Raw genomic sequence first — 19,363 nt, 5'->3', positions numbered from 1 at the left:
ACTCGTTGTAAGGCTGGGCTAGGTCCGTCTATGCGGACCCGCTTTGACAGTGTCTACGGGTTTCCAAGAGGTAAGGTTTCAGCCCCTGTCAAGTGCAGCAGGCTGCAAGACACGGAAATGCCTGAGGATGCGAAAAGCTAGGGTCGCACATAGATCTTAGCTCTCGCTCTGTCTCTGTACGCATGCGGTGTCTCTGTGTCTCTTTGCCCCCTTTTCAAATTTCGGTCCAACAGGGATTTTGCGCGAGGCTAAATATGGTCTCGAATCTCTGTAGCCTCTCGAGAGGAGAAACGGTAGGGCTTTGACTATTAACTTCACTAAACGACCAACCAATCCACACACCTGACTGACTGACCAGGTAGCTAGCTAGCACAGCCATTTTCCTCGAGGAAACGCCTTCGTCCCTTCCCCTCCAATCCCCTTCCTCGACGGCTCTCAGCCTAATCGCTTGCAACAGTTCATCGTTTTCATTCAAAAACTGGTCTATATCCCGCGGGCCACCTCCCTGCTCGTCCCTCTCGAAGCGATTCCTCAGGCTCTCGTTATTCCCCTCCTCCTTCCACAGCTCCCCTCCAACCAAACGTCGGCAACCGCAACTGCACAACTGCACCTTCAATCCTTTGCTCAATCGACAACCATGAATCCCAGCTTCGAGAAAAACTCACACGGTGGTAAGTACTCGGCGTCACCTCTTGTAGTCAGTATACAGGACACCGTCTAACCGGAACCCTCTCTATAGCGGAGAACCAAGCCACCGAAGTACTGATGCCCGGGTAAGTAATAACCACTCCTGCATCACTTGCATGGATGTTCTGTGCTGACGTGGAGTTAGGGATCTCCGTTTCCAACAGTCGCCGAACCCCATGGCCAACGCACACATCGCCCCCAGCCCCATGCAACAGCCGCACCAGGAGTACCCCGAGAAGGTCTATGGTCATCCCCAGATGCCTCCTCCTCAACAACGCTCGGCGTCGTCTCAGTTTCGCCAGGCCGTGGCGATCCCCAATCTTGGCATGTCGCCTGCCCCAGTGGACTGTCCGGCCTGCGGTCAGCGGAGCATGACCAATGTCAGCTACCACACGGGGAACACCACACAGTAAGTTCCATCTTCCCGTTCCGGTAGGACTGGCCAGTGCTTCACCTGCACGGCGTGGAGCATCTCACGTCGAAAGCTGACGTGAGTATCCTGTACAGCGTCTGGGCTGGAGTTGCTTGCTGTTTGACCGGTCTTCTCTGCTTCGTTCCGTACCTCATGAACTCGTTGAAGGACGTGCAGCATCGGTGTGGAAGCTGCGGAGTGCTGCTGGCGACCTGGCACAAGAGTGGAGTGGTGGAAGTTCACATGCACGGTTGAAGCCCAGGCAATGGGCGGCGTTCGCGGTGATAACTAATGGCGGCTGGGAGTGAAACTGTTGACAGCAGAACGCCACTGTGGCAAACCAACCAATCCACCAATGCTTCAACCGAGGCCTCTCTATAGCAGCCTGGGTGCCACCGTTGGTCGATAACGAGGCCTGGACAGATCTGTTCAGCGGACCCGTTGTTGCCACAGTGCAAATAGTATATAGATAGGCAGAGTCCCTCAGAAGGAGGAGACAATCAAGCAGACAGATCCACTCTCACTCTGTGTACAACAGAAACTACCTACGGATGAACACACACGCACTTGTAACCAATATATCTCTTTGCCTGTTTTCTCGACTTGACGGTCGAAAGGGCGTCAGGCCTAGGCCAGGTAGGTCAAGGTCGCCAACGGTCGCTACCCCCTTGGACCATCTGAATGTCTGTTGCGGCGGTGAACAGTGGTGATGATGATGACGGTGACGATGATGGTCTTGCTGAAACACCCAGGATGGGTCATATTTCGCATACACAAGCTTAGTACAAGGTACCGGGTATTCTGATGGCAATCAAAAACATTGACCGAGTGTAATCTTTGGGTTCCGAAACGACCAGCTCTACCAGCTGTTCCGTGTACAGCCGCCGTGCGTGGTTGAAAGAGGGTTAGCGGGTGGGTGGGGCTGCGAGGCTCATGAGGCTGTCGGTCCTTTTGCTGCCCATTCTGTGGTGGGGGGACGGGCAAGGCTTACAGTATAGAACCAAGTATTCCGGTGGGTACCTACAAGTAGGAATTCAGCGCCGAAACAACAGCGCGTCTTTAGTGGTAAGCACGATCCTTCTATTAGCTTTTGGGACTAGGTTGCTGTCTGGGTCTGTCACCATACCCGAGGCAATCCTGTCCTGAAAACACCAAGCCTGAGTTTTGTAATGATGCGTGAGGCTGCATATCTGGCTCCTAAGCGCTGGGAAGTCACCAGAGATAGGCTACCTAGACTCTAGCCTTCTCTTTCCTGCCGATCTGTGACTCAGTCTGTCGCAGCTCCCAGCCCGGCCCTAATGACACCACGTCCTCGTTCCTCATTGCTCTTGCCTCCAGCTGCAGGCCTTCTGGGACCGATACCCGTTAACGACGCTCCTGTGATTGATCTCTGGAAGTACTTTGGCGGAGCCGTGTTCCTTCAACGCCCAACTGAGTGCTACTACCCGAACGTTCCATTGGCTCAGCATGAGTCTCAAACGCTCGAGTCGAAAACACACCAGTTGAGACCCCTTGGGATTCCTCAGCTTCACCTGCGTTTTGTGGCGGATGGCCCAACTCAGGAACTATTTGCATTCTCAATGGCTGAGCCTATGCTTTTGTTACGGTGAAATACCCAGCATTTTTCAGCTTCACAAGATGCAGTCACTTAGGTGCGCGTTTCTCGTAAAGCGGTTGAGCATCCAACAGGTCAGTGAGACGTTTTTGGTAGTCCTAAGCCGGGAGCTTGACGGCCTTGGTTGTGTCAATCATTGTAGTGAGCGCATCTTGGGATTCATGCCTTGCTTCGGTGACTTGATCCTGTAACAGCTTGTCATACACTTGCCAAGCTGCGGCGATGTTGCCAGCTTCTTCGATCCATTGCTTCCAAGGTCCGCTATCCGGCGCCACACGGGCGTGTTGCACCCATCTAGAGTGACAGACGAGTGCAATTGCGGTCCACAGTGCGTCTGTATATTTGGTTCGACTTCTGGCGGTGACAGGCCACGTTCCGCCGTAACGCGCCTGGTGAGAAAAGCAGCAAAAGACGAATGCCACCTTGTGAGGGGCCTTTGGGCCTCAGCTTGATTGCCATCGTCGTTCGGAAGGGTCGCTGCGAACATAGTTGCCTCCAGAACAACGTCGAAAGAGGGGTCCTGAGAGTCGCTGTGCTTCCATTCCAAAGTGACTACTTGGTAATCGTGCCACCAATGCCATTTTGTTGGATCCAATGCTGAACAAAACCAGTACAGTACGTTCAAAAAGACGTACAACGCGGCGAAGGCGATTTGAAGTTCAGGTTTCGACTTTCCCAGACAGATGAATCCAGACATAAGAAGTATCGTAGCACACAACCAAGCAGCACGGTATGCCGTCTCTCCTAGGGTGTAGTCGCATGATTCAATCCTGAAATACATATCTAATATCCTTTCTTCGCACCGTACAACACGGAACGCTCCCAGATGTGCATAGTATATGACAACATCACCCTCCGGACTTTTGTCTTCTCTGTCTTTCCTGGGGCTCCGTTCCTTTAAGTCCAGTTTCCAGCACGACGCGAGGCCGACAACGGTCGAATTCAAAGACAACAAGATCATAGCGACCAAGGCGAACTTATCGTCGTAACGAAGCGACAGCCACAAAATCACAGCTGACGAGATCAACCCAAGCATGGATAGCGCGAAGAGAGGCCCGAATTCCTTTGCGCCATAGACGTTCTTCTCGGAGGTCGAGTTTCCTGGATCCTTCTTGCTGACTCTTACGAGCTCCACTTGATTTCTTTTCAACTTTTTGGGGGTGCACGGGATTAGTGAAGAAATTTAGCTCTGGACGAAGGTTGCCAGAGTAGACTCCAACCACAATCCCTCTCTCTGTTGAGAGTCTTTCAGCCCGTACATCCTTAAGGCTTGTGGGGCCGGCATGCGCCGAGGGCAGACATGATGCCATGTCAAGCCTGAAACTTGTGCAACGCGAACCACGCTGCCCCCCCCACCCGAGGACGGCACCGATGCTAACAACATCGCGTAGAATGGTACGAACGCTATCAGAGAAGGCCATGTTTTGGAGAAAACGTGCAAGCAAAGCAAAAGTTGGCCTGGGGCTGGCAGGCCGGCCATATTTATTCGCCTACTTTCTTCACTCAAGGGCAGGATCCTCGACCAACCTTATGCAGAGGCGATACGAACAGTAGACAGCTGAAAAAGCTCTAGGGGTTGCTTTATGTAACCCTCTTTTACCCCTCCTTTCATCTTCCCTTCGCAAAAGATCTATGCAGACAGGGCTAGGTCGCTGGCTTTCCACCCTCTCTCCCACCCCAACAAACCTCAGCGCTAAGGCAGCTGGAGGCTCTACCAGCCGGTTTTGGCCAAGGTAAGAGACGAGCCTAATCAAGCATTCTCAACGTCGTGGACCCCTTGAGCACTACTGTGACGTGTAATGTGACCTAGACCTTGTCGAGACCACCAACGGCTGCTTTCGAAAATCCAATTGGGCCAACGCTACAGGCTCTGTCACGGCAAAAGGCAGAAAGGCAAAAACTCGTATCCGCCTGCCCCGCGCATGCCCAGTAAGGCTGTCTAGAGTCTTGGTTTGTCCAGCCATCTGCTCTCCCACTCGTCGCAACACTCTCATAAGAATTGTACTGGCTGTGGGATGCAAATATCAGCGGCTGATAAAGTTTCTTTGATGGGCGATACACCACAAAAGCCTAACGCACTCAAATTCCGCTCACTTGATCGTGACGGACATGGCGCCACCCACAGTGACCTGTCGATACTGCTATTCGACGAACGCTTGCAAGCATTGTGGAAACCTCGAGTTCTACGAGCTACAGAACCGTCCTCGGACGAGAGGGTGGTTTGATAACAAGGAGAAGCCTGCAAAACAAAAGCTATACTTCAGAGATCTCCAAGATAACGCCAGGAACTGCGAGTTCTGCGCCATCTTGTATGACGGTGTCACCGCTGTCGATTGGATCCGGAGACGCGGTTTATTGCAAACATTGGAGTACGAACTCGGCGAAACCTTGGTGTTGGTCAATGGTAACGAATTGTATGAGAACGACTATGGGTTGTCCCCCCGCCTGGAGTTCTTTACGTTGGAGGGTGAGTCTGAATTCGCCAATTTCAACTGTCCTGTTAGAAGTATGATGTGAGGAGCCGGAGGTCACGGCTCTGCATATATATACCGAACTAATGCTGACTGTCACCTTCAAGGGAAGGTTACTCCCACGGCCATAGGGCGAGGTCGTGTCGTCCCTGGCTTCTTTACTGAAGAAACCAAGGGCCAGATTGACGTGTGGCTGAGAGATGCGAGGATTGAGACCGTTTTACCTCGAAGACTATTGGATGTATGGGCTTTTTCTCGACCAAAGGACCACGGCAACGCTTCATCTACACAGCAGGATGTGAGATTGATCGAGACTAGGCCAAACCAAAAAGGCATGTACGTCACTCTCAGCCATTGCTGGGTTGGGCGTGAAGTTCCCACGACTACCAGACAGAACTTGCCTGTGCGGTTGAGCAGGATTTCCTATGAAGAGCTTTCTCCAATCTTTCAAGACGCAGTTCGGGTTTGTCGGTTTTTGAGTGTCCGATACCTCTGGATTGACAGCTTGTGCATCATCCAGGGGGATCAGGACGATTGGGAAATCCAGGCTGCCAAGATGGCGGACATCTACGAGAACTCGTTCTTTACCATCGCTGTGCAGGTGGACGACGGGCAGGGGTTTATCCCGCGGCCAGAGCTCCACGAGATTCGCCCGCGGACGGCCACCGAGGCGGCGATCTACGTGCGAGAACTGAGGGTCCCCGGATTTCTCAACCAGACTGGCGTCTTCCTTGAAAGAGAAGGTGACAATCCACCTTACATCCACGCCCGCGGCTGGTGCTACCAAGAGCGGTTCCTGTCAAGGAGGATCCTACACTTCACCGGCACCGAAGTCATGTACGAGGCTGGGAAGGTGGTGCAATGCCAATGTGGGAACCACTATACCGCGCTCCAGGGCAAATTTGGAAACCCGGAGAGCACCATTCACGGCTGGAAGACCATCGTGGCTGAGTACACGCAGCACGCCCTGACTCAGCAGTGGGATCTGCTCCCAGGCCTCGCCGGCATCGCGAAGAGATTTCAGTTCAGGCACAACCCGGGAGATTACGTGGCAGGGCTCTGGCGCAACCAGTTGGTCCACTGGCTTTGCTGGAAGAGCGTCGCCCAGTACACCTTCTCGAACATGAGGGGATACTGCGAGGACTGCCGTCCCTGGCCCCGGCGGTTAACTGCCAAGCCGGAAGCGCTCTCAGACCACGTTGTCGTTCCCTCCTTCTCGTGGGCGGCTAGGAGCGGACCTTGCCTGTTCATCAATTGTATATGGGGGATGGACTACCAACAGATGGCTACGGTTCTCGATACGAGCATCGTGGTGGACCAACGGAATCCCCTTGGTCGGCTCCGGCAGTGCAGCCTCGTTCTAAATGGGTTTTGCCAGCGCTTCTACATTTACTCCACGGTCGAGAAAGACCGCCAGTACGTCAACGGTTGTAATCGGGTATTTGTTTATGTCTGTGACGAGGTCTTACATTTCGACGTCTGTACCGCCATTGCCGATGGGAACGTGAAGTGGTTCGATCTAGTTGCAGAGCAAGGGATCCGTTTCTGGCTGGACGCTCGCGACGACATTCCTGTGGACGGAACGGAAGCGATCGTATTGCAGATGTTCCAAAGTCGGAAAGATCACATTGGCATCGTCCTCCTGCAGAAATCATCCAAGGAAGGAAGTTTTCGGAGGATCGGCCTCGTATTCTTGGACCATGATCGGTTCGCCGGACGCTACGACACCATCATCTTAGAATGATGAATTCTTGTGGGGCTCCAGGTGGTGACTATCTAACGAGCTTTTGCCTTTTGACTCTCAGCGCATCGAAACGCTTTCAACTTCAGAATTGAGAAGAAGAAGAAGAAGAAGAACTTACTCTACTAGGGAGCTGTCGTCATAATGATCAACTAGTATACTGCGAGAACGTACGTACTGCCCATTATTGGAAGTACAAAGTGACTATCCAACATAAGCAAACTCGTTCTCAGAAGCTAGGATGTACAGGTACGGACAACATGTGTAAAATGGTTTTTCTTTGCTTTCCCTGGGGTCCTTTAGATCATACCAACAATACCACGTCCTGCCATGGATCTAATTATTCCTATGATACCGTGGATAGTCACTAAACATGCCGTTATGTGTACCTGCCAATCCCCTACTCAAGTCCATCCCGGCGCCCATGAAAAAATATACATGTGCTCTTTTCAATCCTTCCCGCATTCAAGTTTTGAGGACTTTCTTAGCTTCATCTCGATTAGACCAAGAACGCAAGGACACCAAATGTACCAGCAAGAATACCCCATGCGATGCTCTGCCTGTTTGCTGCGCCGGTGAATATGTCTGGTGTGACCGAAGCCGCCCCTGCGCCAGTGCTTGAGCTTGTTGGCCCGGGAACGAAACTTGTGGCTGCTGCGTCCGCTCCCGCTCCTCCCCCGACTGCGGGACCAGAACCGGAATCACTTCCCAAGCCCGAGCCCGATGACCCAGATCCGCCGGTAGGAGAAGCAGTGGGCATGGGAACCAACCCAACTTCCCCTGGACCTCCACCAATATTATTTCCATTATTCCCACTGGCGGCACCATCAGACCCGGTAGGTTGGACAGTGACGAAGGTAACCTGCGGTACCGTAACCGCACTTGTAATCGTACTTCCTGAGGCAGTCTGTGTAAACGTCACTGTTGTGACGGGGATGGCCACCGGTAGGGTTGGAGAGGGCGGGGAGATACCATTGCTTGCCCCTGAGCCTGAGCCTGAAAGAGGTGGTCTTGGTCCGCGCCCGTTGCCATTGGTAACCGTGGCAGTCACTGTACCAGTGTTGGTCACCGTCTGTACCTGTGTTCCTACTGTCTCTATTACCGACCCAGTAGGGGCAGGCGTAGGCACAAGAGTGATAGTGCTTGGTACGCCCGTACAGATACCCGGATTCTGGGGAACAAAATCCGCGCATATCCCCGCCAAGTACGACAACGCCGCAGTGATCTCTTCATCAGACTTTCCCCAAGCCGAGACACATTGTTGGACAGAGCTGATAAACTGTGGGGAAGGGCAGAGACACGTTGTATCAGAGTTTGAGGCGCATTTGGGTACCAGAGAAAGCCAGGTATTCATGCAAGAGGGGAGTACCGAGGGGCATGGGGATGTTGGTTGCGCCGGAGGCACAGCTGGTGGTGACGAGGATGGCGGAGAGGGGGTTCGAGAAGGTAGTGGTGACTGAGATGGCGGAGGTGAAGCAGGTGATGATGGTGGCGGGCTTTGAGGTTGAGTTTCTGGGGACGAAGATGGTGGAGGGGTTCCAGGTGGGGGTCCCGGATTTGTCTCTGTAGTGGCAGGGGGTGGTGCGGCGGTAGAAAGGGTGGATGGTGGAGGTCGATTGCAACGAGTGCAGACTGTGGAAGTTGAAGTAATTGTGATTGTTGAGATAGTATTAGTAGTCTCGGTCACGGTCTCAGTGCCACTTGTGCGCGTGTTGGTTACGGGACATGTCGTGAGAGTCGTCACAACAATTTCCGTCGTAATCACGTCAGTGGTAGTTTCGGTTGAGCTCGTTCCCGGCGTTCTATCACCCGTTGTCGTGGTGACAATGGCTGAGCTGGTAGTAGTCTGCCGGTTGAGTGTGGTTGAAGAGCTCGGGGTCTGCGCAGTAGAAGAAGGCATAGTTGTGGTAGTTTTTGGAGTTTCCTGCGGCGTGGTCGTAGTTGTTGTTGAAGTGCTCGGAGTTTCCCGAGGCGGGCTTGTAGTTGTATCGGGAACAGACGTGGTGCTCGACGTGACTTGTTCTCTGGGAGAAGTTGTAGTAGTCAAGCTGCTTGTGACTGGGATAACCTGCGGAGTCGTCGTTGTGTCGACCTTTGGCGTAGTGGTGGTCGTCTCAGTTTGTGAGGTTGTGATCACAGCTGGAGTTGTAGTTGTGGTTACAGGGATGGTAGTGGTAGAAGTAGCTGGAGCTGTAGTTGTCGAGGAAGAGGAAGATGAGGAAAGGTTGCAATCGAAGCCAATCGAATGAATACCGATGTCGCAGCCATTATTGTTGTTGCTGGGAGGCATCTGGAAGGACACGGATCTAGCTCCGCCGCACTGCGTGTTTTCCACTGTGGTACCGCTTGCGCTGCAAGATGCGGTGTGCTTGCAAGTAGAGCCATCAGGCATGGAGAAGATGAAATCCAGATCGGTGTCAAAGGAAACGGAAACTTGCATGTGCGTGATCGAGAACTGGCCTTGGCCGCAAGAAAAGTTGGGACCACTGTTGGAGGATTTGCTTACTTTGCCTTGGATGCATTTAGACTGGCAACCCGTCAGTAAGTGATATTTAAATCTCCACAGGCTTTTGTAATTACCTGGAAATCGTCGCGAATGCGAAGGGATCTTTTCTTTGCATTGGGTTGAAAGGAGTTCTGGCAGGAAAATCCGCTGAAGCCAAACCCTCCATAGTTGTTGAACGAACCTGTGGGTAGACCAGACCAGTCAAACCCACTTTGTTGATCAGCCGTGCAGTTGTTATTGGTATTGGAAACGCTGGAAAAGCTTGGGGAATCGCCCCAGCTTGTCGCACCAGCATGCTGTATGAACCAAACAAAGGCCACGAGACCAGCAGTCAATGCGGGTTTCATCATGGCGATTATGATATATCAAAAGAAAGGGATATGAACGAGCGAACCGGGTTGTGTCGTTAACGATGGACTCCTCTTGGGAAGCGAATGTGGACAACGAAGGACTGTTAGGGAAAAGAAAAGGAAATCAAAGCACAAGAGACGAAAACTTTGTGGTGGGCGAGGATGAAGGTTGCGACATCCTTGAGGAAGAATTGGACCTTTTTGTATCAGCAAGAACTGCTCTGCTGGAGGAAGGCCAACTAGAGGCCACGCATCAACTGGTTGCCATACGAGTTTGCTATAGCGGGTCCAAACATAAGACATCCTGAAGGCGAGTAGACAGATGGCGCGCGTAATGACCAAGTGGCGTACTGTTACCGTTGTGAATCGAATTTGGACAGTATTCATGGCATCCAGCTCCAAGGATGGAGAAACATGAGCTGGACATAGGGAAGGCTGAAACAAAGATGGGCTCTCGGGTAGGATCCAGTAGAAGTCAAGATCCTCGTTGATCTCCCTCAAAATGGACTGGATCGTGGCAACCGAAACTGATCAGGAGTGGTGTCTTGGTCCGGGAGGACGGAAATGGCCAGTCTGGCGCAGAAATATACAAGTCGACGGCGGGACGGGGATCCCAGTGTCCGCAATCGAGGCTGTGTCTGATATTGTTCAGCTTCAGAGCTCGGCCAGGTACAGTATCATGGATGGTCGTTGGATGAGTCGCACAAGGTGAGTCTTGTCTCCTCGCGCTTGTTGCCGCAAATTGCAGTGGTTTGAAGATGAATCGGAGCCGAGCCCAAGTGTCGACATGATTGGTCGGGACTCAACATCATACCTGCGCTTACTAGTCTATTTTTGAACCGAGCAACGACGGCGGTTATGGGATGAGTCGCTCCAACAAAGACTCGCAGTCAATGGTATCAGTGTCGGGTCATTTGGTCGAAGTCTTCTCATTTTATGCGTAGGGAAGAAGGCTAGCCACCACATATCTCGTTGATAGCCGTATCAGCAAGATATCCCCATGCTCCTTGCTAAGCACTATATGCACCCGAACGAAAGCTTTCCCAGCCAAGCCGAATGCCCACAAAGAACGCACAACCTCAGCAGCCAAGGCCCATGGGAGGCGACGAGAATCATCCAGTCTCCCTGCGCCGATCAATGCATCCGATGAATCAGGAAATATCGGGCCATCCCAGCTCTCTCCCTCTATATCCACAACGCCATGCGCCATACGCTGTCATCATGTCATCATACCAATCCCGATGCTCTAAACAGTATACAGTTCGTCTCTTCACGGTTGTTCCGCCTTCGTGTGGTCTGCGTTTGCTGACCGCTGAGTCAGGAGTTGCGACGGCACCATTTCCTCAGTGCCGTGCCCTGTTCCATTCATCTCACCATTACCATGCCCATTGACGGCCGACATGCCAACGTTGAGCGCGGGTTTGGGAGTAACTTGCTCCGAAGTGATCTTTCCTAATTCGTCTGTTTCTCTCTTTCCACTCGGAGGACTCGGCGCCCGGTTTCCACTATTCTCTGCGCCTGAACTCTTGGATTCGTGATTTGAGTGTTCACTCACTTCCGCAATGCTGGCTTCGACTTTCTTCATCACTCTTTTAAACGGGCGTCGTAGTTTCGGTCTTTCTGCCGGGCTCATTGGTGGATTCATTGGTGGTCCTCCGCCATTTGCACTCAGGCTGGGTGGCTTGCTGCCGCTTTCTGCTGAACCGTTGACACCGTCACCAGGGGTCGGGTTAGATTCAGGGCTCTTGGCTGAGTTGTCTGTCGCTACTTTGGTTCTCTGGAGATACTCGTCTAGCATGGCCTTCAGAGCCGTCTGCCGGACAGGTTTGGCAAGGTAATCATTCATTCCTGCCTCAAGACATTTCTCTCGGTCGCCTCGAATTGCCGAAGCCGTCATGGCAATAATCAGAACCCGACTTACGTTAGGGTCTGGATCGGCTCTGATCGCTTTGGTCGCCTCATAGCCATCTAGCACAGGCATCTGAACATCCATCAGTACTAGGTGGAAAGGTTTCCCTTCCTTACTCTTGGCCTGTAATGCTTCGTACGCCTGCTTCCCATCCTCATACGCTTCGCATTTCAAACCAAGTCGGTTGACAAACGAAATGGCAATCTTTCTGTTGATCTGGTTATCCTCGGCAATGCAAACACGCAATTCTTCCCGGGGAACTTTGCTCAAGTCGCAGAAACTGTACGTCTTCTGCTCTGTCTCTGGACTGGCCGACTGTGACCAATTCGCCATTGGGTCTGGATCCTTAGCTGAGATTTGAATTTCGTTGGGCACACTGCTGTTCTTTGGTGCCTTGTGGAAGGTAAGCGTGAATGACACCGTCGTGCCGACACCAGGTGTTGACTCGATCCAAATTTTACCACCGAGCACGTTTTCGATCATGGCCTTGCAGATGCTGAGACCAAGGCCACTACCTCCATAGGAACGTGCTGTGGACGAATCGGCCTGCGAGAACGGTTGGAAAAGGCGCGACAGCTGCTCCTTGGTGATACCAATACCGGTATCCGCAACAGAGCAAGTAATCTTGACTCTGTCTCTCGTTTCGGCGTTCTTTTGAGCTCTGACCGTGACTGAGCCCTTGGGAGTGAATTTGTAGGCATTGCTCAAGAGATTCATGAAAATTTGGTGGAGTCGGACTGGGTCACCTAGGACCAAGTTGTCATCTATTTGGAGGTCTTCGACGGTTTTAAGTCCATGTTCCTGGTTGGTATAGGCTAGCGCTCGGACCACCTCGGTGATGGTCTCCTTCAGATTTAGGGGAACCGTGAACATTTGCATCTTGCCGGCCTCGAGCTTGGAAAAATCCAAAATGTCGTTGATAACGGTTAATAAGGTATCGGCACACACTCGTATGCTGTCCGCGTATTGTTCTTGATCTTTACTTAAAGGGGTACCCTTGAGCAGTTCAGACATACCGATCACGCCATTGAGGGGAGTTCGAAGTTCATGACTGACGTTGGCGAGAAAGATTGACTTCGCTTTGGCGGCCTCCTCTTTCAATTTGACGTTATGCATAGCCTCCGCTTCCGCCTTCTTAGCTTTAGCTTCAGCCTCGCGCGCTGCCACTAGAGCTCGCTTCTGAGATTCGACCATGCTCGCGTTCGATGCGCTAACCTTTCGAACCTTCCTGTAAAGGAGCGCGTTACCGAGTGAGATGGCGACTTGATTTGTGAGGAGGTTGAGGACAATCATATTGCGCTGGGTAAAGGCATTTGGCCGCCCCTCTAGATGGATGACGCCCATCAAATGATCAGCTTGGATGATGGGTATGGCGATGATTGAGCGTCCGTGAGGGTTCCTTGCCAAGTAAGCGTCACCTACATTGGAGAAGCGATCGTCCTCGAGCACATTCTGCACGAAGACAGTTTCTTTGGTCCGTAGGAGATAATGAGTGATCTGCTGTGCGGCCTGATCGTCAACCTCGGAAAATGGAATCCCGTCTGGATAAGTCTTGACACCTGTCTCGTGATCTGCGCTTGCTGCAACACACCATCCCTGATCCTCGGAATCGATGACGATTGCACAGAATTCTGCTTGGCCACCGACGGATTCGAGGATGACGGAAATCATCTTGGACAGAAGATTGTTTATTTGGAGCTCTGAGCTTATGACCCGGGAGAATTCCAGAATAGACGTTAAATCTAGTATGTCCAGTCCAAGGCCAGGAACGTCCTGGGGAGTTTGATTCGCAACCGCTGCTTTTGGCTGCACCCATTGGTTCGTATATTCGCGCTTGTTCTGGATCTGCGCGTCTTCGCCCACGGTCAATGAGTGCAAGTCTTGCGTTTGAGTAGCGGCGTCCATAGTTCTCGAGGTGGTGGCAGTTTTGATCAGCCACTCATGCTTTTCTTGAAGGTGTCGAGCTTTCCCTGACGCATTGATTCGGTTCCAAGCGGCAATGGCTTCCTGGATCATGACTTTGCCAGCTCTCTTAGCTCCTCGCAGGAGCAGGAAGTCGGCCTGCATTTCCACGGCTAGCGCCTCTTCCATGGCGAAACCGTGCACTTGGCAATGGTCAATGGCCATCTCGAGGTTGGAGATGACGTTGTAGTATACCCTGGTCACATCGGAAATAGCGGCATCGAGTATCCTGGACCAGGCAAAGTAGTTCACATCATTGACCTTTCCCCAGTCATCGATAAAGCGCTTCAACTCCTTCGCTTCTTCGATATAAGGTCCACGCTCCTCTTCAGGCTTCTCCTTTGCAAGGGCGATGAGGGAAAGACCTAGGTAGAAGCGAGTGCCACAGGCGGGTCTATTAGACCAAAGCTCGTCAAGACTTCCGGCAATTAACTCTCTTCCTTTTTCGACCACGTACTCATGATATCCCATCAAATGATAAGCGACAAGCGACACGGCGTGGAAAATGTCGCGCGAACGTCGGGCATTGGCGGCGTACTTCCCGCACTCGGCCAACCAAGTCTCGCTCTTATGATCTTCATCATCTAGAAGAGTGGCGGCGTCTACCGCTTTAGTTTTGCCTTGTAGCGCCCGTGAGACCTGTCTGATTACAGTCAGAAGCGTTCCTCCTCGCCGATCTTTGTCCCAGTCGTCAAATTCTTCCGGACCATAAGTGCAGAAAGCCTCCACTTCTGCGAGATCTTGTCCGGCCCAGAATCTTGAAAGGGCCATGGCTCCGATGTTTAGGATGCTGACAAACTTGTCCCCGGATCCCAATGAATATTCGAGCGCACTATCCAAAATAGGAAGAAGGTTTCGCACTGGTGTCTGGTAGTGGCCAATAAAGAGGGTGTACAACGTCCAGCCTCTACCACGTGTCCAAGCGTCGTCAAACATGGTATAAAACTCTTGTGCAATATCGCCATAGGACAAACCCAACTCGATGTCCTTGAAGCGTCCGATAGCAGCAGCACCAAGCATAGTGAAGCCGACTCCAGCCTGAACGAAGACGCCGCGATCAAGGATTGCATTGACATAAGCGATAACCAGTTGGTACCAGAGCAAAGCGTTCGACCAGTAGAGAGCGCCAAGCGCTTCAGAGAGAACGGTACCAAGGGCAATTATAGTCTTGTCTTCGCTCAGTGGAGCTGTCAGAAGCGCCTCTTTGTCGAGCTGTTGGATTCGAAGCTCCAGCTTCTTGAATTCGGCGTCGCATTCCTCCCAAGTCACTTCTGGCAGAGGAAGGCCTAGCTCGGCCAGACACTCTCGCTGACTCGTGAACGCCTCCATGAATTTCCCTTGGGAAGCCAACACCCGTCCTTTCAAGATGAAAGACCTCGTTTTGTCCGCCGAACACTTTGCGTGAGCGAATGTCTCGTTCAGAAGTTCCAGGGCTTCTACGTCCTCTCCCTGTAGATACATGATTTCAGCGGCATTAACGTGAAGTTGGAGAGTTTCGTCATAGAAGACATCTGGGTTGTCCGGATTCCACTTGTCATCTTGCAGCAATTGGAGTGCGGTCTTATAATACCAAAGCCCGGTGGCCTTCGCGCCTGTTTCGATTGCCTTCTGCGCTCCTCGCCAAAGGACATCACGATATCGCATCCGAGTTGGAATCCTGTCTTTCACAATATCCGCGGACAGGCAGATATGGCGTGCCAAAGGGTACAAATTATACTTGCACTGGCTGAGGTACGTCATCATGGCTTGCGCGATAATGAAATGCATTTTGGCCGTGTTTTGACACTCGCGCATTTCGTTCGCCGCTTTCAGGTATCGCGCGTGCGCAAAACGGAATTCGTCGTCGGTCTCACCGGGGTTGATGATGTACATGTTGACTAGTTGCTGAAGTCCGTTGACGCAGTCAGTCTCTGAGAGATTGAATAATTTGGCACGTTTGGGACAAGTAGCATCATGCGTTTGATCTCTTCCGCTGCTGTAGAAGAAATCGCCGGTCATAATGGACTGAATGAGCTTGAACGAGAAGGTTGTTCCGATCAAAGAGGCCCATGCAAGGATTGACCTTGCGGCGGGAGGTAATTCTTGGAGTCGGCGGGTAAGATAACCATTGTCTGTGCAGCCTTCACTGCTGAACTCGTTGAAGATCTTGTCTAGATCAAACTGCCAGCCCGACGCTTTCCAGTCGTACCATAAACAATTCCGTTGATAGCATGTTTGGAGAATATCCTTGACGAGGAATGGGTTTCCCTCGGACTTGGCGTAAACAACGGCAGCGAGTGGCAAAATAGTTTCTACAGGTTGAGACATTGTTGCTGCGACATATTCGAAGACGTGCCTTTCGCGCAAATTGGCCAATTCGATCTTGTTTGTAGAATCGAGATCGAGAAGTTTGACGGTCGGTTCAGGAACGTTTCCATCCTCCACTCTGCTAGACAGCATAAGCACGACTGGCACCTTCGCCTTGATAATGTGCATCAGGAGCTCAATTGATTCACTGTCTGCATATTGCAGGTCGTCCAAGCAGACACAGATCAACTTTCCTGTGCAGATTGTGCGTAAGACGTCCATGTACGTGTTGATGAGTCGAATGGACTTGGTATTGGCCGGACCGCGCAGAAAGTCGTTGGCGTCCCAAGTGCCATGGTGAGGTGGAATTGTATGCGTCTTGGGCCCACTGTCGACTGTAGGAACCTCAGTGTTAACGCTTTGATTTGTGGTATCGGTTTTTACCAAGAGTTTCTTGGAAAGAACAGTGACGTCAAGCAGCGTCGACGGAAGATCCAACATCGAGTGCAGGATCGGCCAGAAGGGTGTAACGTGCGCCCGAAGATGCTCGTGATACGGCGTATTGACGTCTTTCTCCGAAAATATCTGGCGGAAGAGACTTGCCATGACCTTGATCAGAGGTTCAAAGGGGGAAGGCCGAGCCCGGTCGAATCTTCCGAGGGCGAAATAGCCATGGCGGCGGATGGCAGGTTGCACAGCCTTGATGAGAGCAGTCTTGCCAACTCCTGCCGGTCCCAGGATGGTTATGACCTCAGTCTTTGATCGTCGCTTGTATTTGTGACTGCTTCTCCGTCGAGTCATCATCCCGGGTAACATATCAGTTGCAGGTTGCAAGCCCCCCGAAAAATTGCTGTCCCGATCGGATAAGACGTCCAACGGTGTAATTCTCGAGTCGGCGATGGCACGGGACCGCTTCCCCAATAGATTGGTCTTGTTACCATATCCAGGAGTATAGGCACCATCCAATCCAATAGTGGTGGAATTACTGCGAGACTCACGGAAACCAAACGAGCTAGAGTCATCAGAGCCCGGGGCTTCTTCTGCTCCATCCACACGACTGTCCGAAATAGACGAATTGGAGCCTGCACTCAAAAGACCGTGTTGTGACGGGGACGGCCTCGTGCCAGACGAACTATGCCGCTTGTGAGCCTTATCAATAATTTTGGTGATACGTTCCGTCTCGGCGTGTCGGCCAAACTGTTTGGTTGGCAGGATGAAGAAGGACGACACGTCTCGTTGCCCAACCTTATAGTTCTTGATCTTTTCCTGATCGCCTTCACCCAAAAACTTCTGGATCTGCACCAGGTCATATCTCAGGCCACTCATTGAGTGATATCGCTCATCCATCTGCTTCTGGGTCATCTTTGCAATGATGTGTGAAATGGCATCAGGAATATCCATGCGGATTGCGGTGACCAGAGGAAGACGATGGGTAAGGACCCTTTGGACAATATCGATGGGAGTCTCTGCGTCAAAGGCAGGCTGCCCCGTGAGCAGTGTCCAGAACAGAACCCCCAAGCTGTAGATATCTGTGCGACTATCGGGCTCCGCGGGTAGCCTCCCAGTTTGCTCCGGAGCAATAAAATGCAGTTTGTTCTTCACTCCAATCTCTCGGCTGAGGTTGGCCCACCCCTCACTTGATAGTAGATTTTCGAATGCTCGAGGCCCATTCCCGGCATTGGCCAGTTTGACCGTACCCGCCTCCCGGTTCCAGTGGAAAGTATCTGAGCGAACCTCCCCATGAACGCTATTGGCACCATGGTGCAGCAGCTCAAGCGTTTCTGCAGCACCCACGGCGAAATCTAGAAATGCCTGCAGTGGTATCCGCTCTCCCGGGGCACCGTCTGCCGCGACGCTCATCCTGTGGTTGTTGAGGCCATAAAACGCCGGTCCCATGTCCAGGACTTCACGAAGATAATTCTTGCCGGGGGCTTCGTACACACAGACAGCTATCGGCCGGGTATCCCCTGGTGTGGTAGGTAGCCTGAAAATCTCAAGGGGTCGGATGGTATGTTCACATTCCGGATCGGCATCCTTGACGATGGCCTGGTTATAATAAAATTCTCTTTCTAGACGCAGGACGTGCGTGCTGATGCGCGCCACCACAGGCATCCATATTGGATCCGGGTCGCCCTTGGACGACAAATTCTCACTGTCAGTCGAAGTACCGCTGATACTACTCCAATGATGGTGTCGGAGGGCGGGACGATGAGGATCGAGTTTTGGAGAGCTTCTGGTCGAACCGGAGAGGACGGAAAAGCTGCTGGTCAAGGTACTGATTGACTCGCGCGGGTTGACCACGTCTGGATTGTGTAGGACACCGTAGACATGCCTGATTTGGGGTTGCCATGTGTTAGTTTTTGAAAGGGGCGATATTCTGGAGATCTGACGCTTGGGGAACTTACCAGTGATCGTAACTGGTGTGGAACGGCACGAACTACAATCAACCCAAAATCAGCACTCGCCTCGCCTTTCACTTCTTTGATAAATATACCGAGCGATCCCATGTGTAATTTGGTACTTGAGATAGACGTTCGAAGAGCCTAGCCGGTGCGATGGGCAGGTCCTCGCCCAAGATTTCTTCCATTTTCTCGTACTGAGGCCGTGACGTGTGCGGTCATGTCATTTTGCAGGAGTGAAGGGTCTGGGCTCTCGAAGTGGAGGCAGCCGATATCCACGATGGCGACAGCAACGACAGCAACCTCAATTGCAGCGTTGAGAGAAATGGCGACGCATGTGATGATGGAAAGCGGAAGGGAGAGAAAGATCCGGTTCAGGAGTCGAAACACGAAGGATTGGAATGGAAGCGGGATCGTCTGAACGATCGTCGAGCGAGAAGCACCGAAGAGGTGACTGTGCGTGGTTGATGATTAAGCGTCAAGCATCTACTATTTGGGCATGGCCAAGTTGGGGCGAGAAGCGGCAGTTTGAGGGGGGAACGCGGCTTGGATAAGCAGCGCGTCGCAGAACAATTGGTGGTGGTCACACCACATTTCCTACCCCCCCAGCAGAAGCCAGAAGACGCGCACCTGGGCTCGACGGCTGCTCGAGGCACAACAACCACAGGCGAGTTAAGTAGCAGTTCGGTGGCAGCTGGACGAGATCAAGCTTTGAGCGCCCGCGCAGGCAAACTGTGCACCACCCACCAAAGCTCAACAAACTGCTGTCGTCGCGCTGCTCAGGGCCCTCGGTTCCCATCCTTCTGCCCCGCCACTTCCTGTAGCTAGCTAAAGAGACCCTGAGGGGTGCAGATAACGAGCACGGGGTCGGGTCGGTGGATTTTTATTAGGATGAACATGAATACAGCTGGTGGCTGCTGACTCGGCTGCGTCTTTGTTGTTTTGGGCAGAGAGGCACGAGAACATGATTACTGATATACGGCTAAATAGAACACCGCCAGATACAACAATGAAAGGACCATGCA

At 52.3% G+C, this 19,363-nt stretch overlaps 5 protein-coding genes across 5 annotated transcripts; 2 read left to right on the top strand and 3 right to left on the bottom strand.

Annotated features, from left to right (window-relative positions):
* Positions 1-863: 863 nt before the first annotated feature.
* Z519_01074 (uncharacterized protein) lies at positions 864-1,354 on the top strand (the record flags this gene model as incomplete). The annotated part of the gene is made up of 2 exons (XM_016758831.1): positions 864-1,096; positions 1,195-1,354. 2 exons carry the CDS (start codon positions 864-866, stop codon positions 1,352-1,354), a joined length of 393 nt encoding a protein of 130 aa, XP_016624159.1.
* A 1,493-nt stretch (positions 1,355-2,847) lies between these two features.
* Z519_01073 (uncharacterized protein) lies at positions 2,848-3,411 on the bottom strand (the record flags this gene model as incomplete). Its single annotated transcript, XM_016758830.1, has 1 exon — positions 2,848-3,411. The coding sequence occupies one exon, from the start codon at positions 3,409-3,411 to the stop codon at positions 2,848-2,850; it is 564 nt and encodes a 187-aa protein (XP_016624158.1).
* A 1,412-nt stretch (positions 3,412-4,823) lies between these two features.
* Z519_01072 (uncharacterized protein) lies at positions 4,824-6,929 on the top strand (the record flags this gene model as incomplete). Its single annotated transcript, XM_016758829.1, has 2 exons — positions 4,824-5,181; positions 5,293-6,929. 2 exons carry the CDS (start codon positions 4,824-4,826, stop codon positions 6,927-6,929), a joined length of 1,995 nt encoding a protein of 664 aa, XP_016624157.1.
* Positions 6,930-7,425: 496 nt separating this feature from the next.
* Z519_01071 (uncharacterized protein) lies at positions 7,426-9,779 on the bottom strand (the record flags this gene model as incomplete). The annotated part of the gene is made up of 2 exons (XM_016758828.1): positions 7,426-9,453; positions 9,507-9,779. 2 exons carry the CDS (start codon positions 9,777-9,779, stop codon positions 7,426-7,428), a joined length of 2,301 nt encoding a protein of 766 aa, XP_016624156.1.
* A 1,273-nt stretch (positions 9,780-11,052) lies between these two features.
* Positions 11,053-18,526, bottom strand: Z519_01070 (uncharacterized protein; the record flags this gene model as incomplete). Its single annotated transcript, XM_016758827.1, has 3 exons — positions 11,053-18,271; positions 18,345-18,376; positions 18,434-18,526. 3 exons carry the CDS (start codon positions 18,524-18,526, stop codon positions 11,053-11,055), a joined length of 7,344 nt encoding a protein of 2,447 aa, XP_016624155.1.
* Between the last annotated feature and the right edge of the window lie 837 nt (positions 18,527-19,363).

The sequence above is a fragment of the Cladophialophora bantiana genome (genome assembly GCF_000835475.1).
Source record: "Cladophialophora bantiana CBS 173.52 unplaced genomic scaffold supercont1.2, whole genome shotgun sequence".
NCBI classification, from domain to species: domain Eukaryota; kingdom Fungi; phylum Ascomycota; class Eurotiomycetes; order Chaetothyriales; family Herpotrichiellaceae; genus Cladophialophora; species Cladophialophora bantiana.
Note: the sequence above shows the minus strand (reverse complement) of the source record. Positions and strands in the feature narration are given on the sequence as shown.